Source organism: Sorghum bicolor, chromosome 6 (genome assembly GCF_000003195.3).
Source record: "Sorghum bicolor cultivar BTx623 chromosome 6, Sorghum_bicolor_NCBIv3, whole genome shotgun sequence".
NCBI classification, from domain to species: Eukaryota; Viridiplantae; Streptophyta; class Magnoliopsida; order Poales; family Poaceae; genus Sorghum; species Sorghum bicolor.
In genome coordinates, this window is record NC_012875.2 from 394101 (window position 1) to 399261 (window position 5161).

Genomic DNA, 5161 nt, shown 5'->3' on the forward strand with positions numbered 1-5161 from the left:
GCCCAATGATTCAGCTTGGGAGGACTGGTGAGAAAAGATGGACGCAGCTACCACTGGGGATGTAAGAAATGGCTTAAACTCTATCATCATCCTTGGCGCCTGGAGCATTTGGAAACACCGGAATGACTGTGTCTTCAATGGGCTGCACCAAACATTGACACAGCCCTGAGTATAGCTAGGGATGAAGCCCACTGGTGGTGTATGGCAGGAGCAAAGGGTCTTTCCTTGCTCATTGCTAGGGGCTTTTAGTTTTCTAGCCCGCTCAGTTGTTGTATACTCAGAAACAGTTGCTTAAACCTTAGAAAACAGGGAAGGTGTGGAGGGGTGTGTGAGTGTGTTTGGGTCTATGTATGACTCTTTTTTCTTCTATTAATACAATGACATGCAGCTCTCCTGCATGTTCGAGAAAAAAAAAGAATAATCTGACAGCATACAAGGGACATGAAAGGTATACCAGCATTCTTGGTATTTAAAAGGCAGGAAATATTAGAACGTGATATCTTACTGGTCTAAGGGTTAGCTTATCCATGGGTCTGGAGCCTGCTATTGCAGAATACCTGGAATGCCATACAATTCAGTTAACAAATATCCAGTTTTATCAACATGATAGTCAAACATAATGGTACCCAGTATATCACAAAAAAATCATTGGCAAAACTTCTAAGTTTCTCAACGAAACAGCTAAACGGGCAGGTGATCTCATGAATGATATCATAAAGCACGCCAAGCAGCTTACACTAGTATAGCATCCTCAACTGATGATGCAAGAGGAGAAGCAACTTCAACAGTCCCAGAGTCACAAAGTACCCTGCAAACAATATATCTAATCATACAACAAGAAATTGCAAGAATTTGAAGGATTTCTAATGGGATTCAATACAAGATAACTGTGTGTAACAACAAAATAGTGTAGCTTAGTTAATTTTTGGACAATACCATGCAAAACAAAACAGTATAAGCTGTTTCAGACCGCAGTGGATGCTAGCTTGTGACTAGAGCATCTTATTTTAGTAATCTTGGAAGGTAGTCCCATCCATATATAACTAATATGACAGATAAAAGAATAACTCTTGTGAATATTCAATTCAATGGAACTTCTTTTTATTACCCAGTCATATCTGTCCTCCCGTAATTTGTCTTGAAACCAACAATACCACAAAGTGCAGATGGAATTCTAACTGAACCTGTTGTAGGTAAAAGGTACCAATCAGAGACAGACTACGGATAAGAATCTGTGACAATTAATATCGGGCTTCTATATGTACAAACCTCCACCATCTGTTCCAATTGCTGCTGAGCATAATCCTGATGATACTAATGCAGCAGGACCAGATGAAGAACCACCAGTATATCTATCAACCGAATGTGGATTTCTTGCTGTCCTGCAAGAGAAGTTAAGGAAAAGTGAAGATTAAGTGAGAAACATAACAGAAGAAGAACTGAAGAACAAAACAGCAGATGAAAAATATCTTATCATTCTGATAAATGGCAATTCTGGATTGCCCATTTCTTTTGTGACGTTATAGAGTAAGGTTCTTTAACCCATGACACTGCTGAATATCATATTTATGTGCATTCCAAAATTCTGATTTTAAGTTTTAACTAAGCTCTACTCAAGGTCATGGAGTTTGCATCCAGGACATAATAAGGAAACACTTTTTTGAGCAACTTTTTGAAGAAAATCAAGATAATATAGGAAAAGATATGTCATATTCTCTTGTGTTCTGAATGTCTAGAAAAAAGGAAGAACATTTACTTTATCTATGTATAACTTGACAAGTAGCCATATATCCTCTGGCTTCAAATCGAAAAAACAACTACATTGTACATAAGGAGAGAACATTTTTAACAGGATGAGCAGTTGTGCAACAATTTATCATACCCATAATTTGGATTGTTTCCAGTTACACCAAGGCCTAGCTCATGCATGTTTGCTTTCCCAATAAAGACGACTCCACATTTCCGCAACCGAGCCACGCACACTGCATCTTTCTCCACAGTGTGGATTTGGTCAAAGAATGTTGTAGCACCTGCCATCCAATGAAAACATGATATGGATTGTAGTTCTTGAACAGTGACACGGGAAAGCATGGAAGTTGTCAATTAAACTAACCCTTTGTTGGATACGGGAAGCAGTCAATGTCATCCTTAATGGCAACGAAGACACCATCTAAAATGGATATCGGATTTCCTGGGCACAAGTAGCAACCATATCAGATGAGATTTTAAAAATGGAATTTCTACTTGAAACCATTTGAATTCAAAGAAAAGAAGATCGGTACAATCATAAAGTGTCAACTATTAATAAATAGGAGCATGGGTGGCTAAGTTGTGGCCAACCTTGCTGAAATCTCTTTGTGGAAGCCTCAGCTTGCTTCTTGAGATCGTCTGCATTAAAATAGACCAACATTGGCATTGGGGGCTTCTTGTTGTTCCACTCTTGGACGCCTGCAATAACATACTCGGCAACCTATCCCTTGGATGAGAGTTAAAACATCAAATTAAGATGCAGGAGGGCAAGCAAGCAACATTCTGTCAATAATCCACTTACAGCTGAAGGAGTCGTGATCCCCGAGCGGTATGCATGTGCAAAGTCACGGATCTTCCAGTAAAGGAAAGGGGGATTCTCCTCGGTTGTCCAACGAATTGACGGATCATACTGCGGAAGGCACTGCAGTGCTTCGTCGACTCTTTCCACCGGGTCCCTATCTTCATCTACAAGCACAACTTCTGGCTCTGGGTCTGAATAATTGGGGACAGCAACACCAGAATTGACAATACACAGTGAGTATGACACTTGTAGGAATAGACCAACCCAGAAATTGTTTTTTTTTTTTGAAAATACCAACCCAGAAATTGTGGCAAAAGCTGTATTATGGAAATGTTCATCCAGGGGATTTGGAGCATCAGATTATGTGGAAGAAGGAAGTGTTCAATGGACTAGAGACGTTTTTACAAATAGTGCAGATTTAGTATCCAGGGGATCGGTCAGGGTGCCTCCATTACTGAATTTTTCATGTTGCAATGTTTAAAAAGTTCGTCAAATAAAATCATGTATGTAGTAGACACAAAGTTAATCATAGCTGCAACAATGAAGTTTCGGACTAGTCCAAGATGTCAGGAAACAAAATAGATAAGAAGTGAAACTGGCACTGTTATTATCATGTAATGACAGTAACACTTATGTTTTCAGAATCTCCACATAAAGAATGTATTTGAGATTGGTCTTTTGCAGGCTTGCTTACCTTTATGTGTACCACATAAATGACTTTAGTGAGAGCATTTTGAAACTTGCAGCATTTTGGGTTACTGGTATTTTGGCTGAAGGGGATGCCCGAACCCCAGGAAACCAATGAATTATCGTTTTAGATAAAAAAAAGTAGAACTTCAATATTATGCTTTTGTGTAAATCTGAACTTTGTTTAGCACATCAACATATACCAATAGGATTGTCTCCTTGAAGAGAAGTTCAATGTCATCAGTTCAACATCAGGTAGCTGAGAGGTTTTATTCTAAATGCCTAAACCTCTTGGAGTGGACCAAGGGAAGTAGCCTTGCTTTACTGGCGGATTATGTCAAAATGGTGGGAGTTTGGTTAAATGTTCAGAATGCAGTACTAGTATGTGCAGCTTTTTTTTTAAAAAAAAAAAAGAAAATATATTATGTGCAAGTCAAGTTAATCATGTGAGAAGAAATGCAAAGTCAACCGTCAATCTGAGCAGGCGTGAACCAACAAGCACATGCAGCAGGAAACAAAATGAAATGAAATCGAGGATGCTAATCCTACCCTGCGGTGGGAACTCCGGGTAGTACATGGGGCGCTCGGGGATCACCGTCTGCTGCAGCATCTGAATGAATCATAGTAGAGAGGAGGGCTAGGATGAATTAATTAATTAATTAATTAATACGAGGAATGAATGAATGAATGGAGATGGAGGAGTCGACGATGAGGCGAGCAAGGGGATACGGAGCCAGGGGGGACGGGGGAACCACCAAACCTGCGGCATGTTGTTCTGCGACTTGAGGACGGAGGTGACGAGTGGTCCGAGCAGGGACGACTCCATGAGCCAGAGGAAAGCCCTGAGTGAGAACCCGGTGAGGTGCGGCGCCTGCAGCGTCGGCGACTTGTACCTGACGGCGGCGATGTCCACCTCCTCCACCGGCGGCATGGCACGCGGGCCGGACCCCGACCCCCTCCCCGTGGAATTCGATCCGCCCATGCCGATGCCCCTGTAGCAGCAGAGCAGAGGCAGAGGGCAGAGGCAGCAGGGGAGGCAAGAACGAAGAAGAACGAAGGAATTGAATGGGGGGTGGGGTTTAATGCGTTGTTGGGCGGAGACGACAATGCTGGCAGCAGAGCAGGACCTACAAGGATGGATGCAATGCAGTGCCAAAGCAAGACGATGATGGCGTGGCGTGGCGGGTACACCTCACATAAAATCCGGTCGTACCCGCCAAGCCCACCGCGTTGCTATCATCATCATCTTCCAGAAGAGCATACTAGCTCGTGCAGACCATTGCAGGAGATTGATGGCGACGCGATTGGGATTTGGCAAAATGAGCACTTTAGCAATTTCGTTTGTATTTGACAAATATTGTCCAATCATAGAAACTAGGCTCAAAAGATTCGTCTCGTCAATTCCGACCAAACTGTACAATTAGTTTTTATTTTTATCTATATTTAATACTTTATGCATACGTCTAAAGATTCGATGTGACAGAGAATCTGAAAAATTTTGCAAAATTTTTTGAAAACTAAACAAGGCCACGTCTCCTTCGTCAAACTCTGCTGCAACCGTGTTTCGCCGCAACGGAAAAAGGTGCATTATTTGTCGCTTCAAATATTGCACAACAGTTGTTGATATTGATATCGACATTTTTTTTATTGACCTTATCAAAAAGGGTTTTTTTATTAAAGTTTTAACAAACACCATTACTATTCACATATTTCGAATAGAACCATTACAATTCTTCCTCTCTTTGAAAAATATCATTTTATACCTCTTGAACGTCTTGGGCCTAGCTGCAGCGTAGGGAACACCTCGTTTGGTTTGGCCTTTTAAAGTTTACTATGTGTCACATCGAATGTTTGTACACATGCATAGAGTATTAAATATAGACTATTTACGAAACTAAAAACACAGCTAAAGAGTATTTGAGA

General features: G+C 41.1%; 1 protein-coding gene across 1 annotated transcript in view; it reads right to left on the bottom strand.

The window, feature by feature from the left end:
* The window catches only part of LOC8080238 (fatty acid amide hydrolase), a 14541-nt gene extending 10122 nt beyond the window's left edge, over positions 1–4419 (bottom strand). Inside the window, exons 1-10 of the mRNA XM_002447359.2 lie at positions 3999–4419; positions 3788–3848; positions 2552–2742; positions 2341–2470; positions 2114–2191; positions 1883–2030; positions 1270–1382; positions 1109–1184; positions 737–808; positions 506–557 (exon numbers count right to left, since the gene is read on the bottom strand). Of these exons, the coding sequence (XP_002447404.2) occupies positions 506–557; positions 737–808; positions 1109–1184; positions 1270–1382; positions 1883–2030; positions 2114–2191; positions 2341–2470; positions 2552–2742; positions 3788–3848; positions 3999–4220 (1143 nt within the window). The 5' untranslated portion in view covers positions 4221–4419. The remainder of the gene's footprint in view (positions 1–505; positions 558–736; positions 809–1108; positions 1185–1269; positions 1383–1882; positions 2031–2113; positions 2192–2340; positions 2471–2551; positions 2743–3787; positions 3849–3998) is intronic.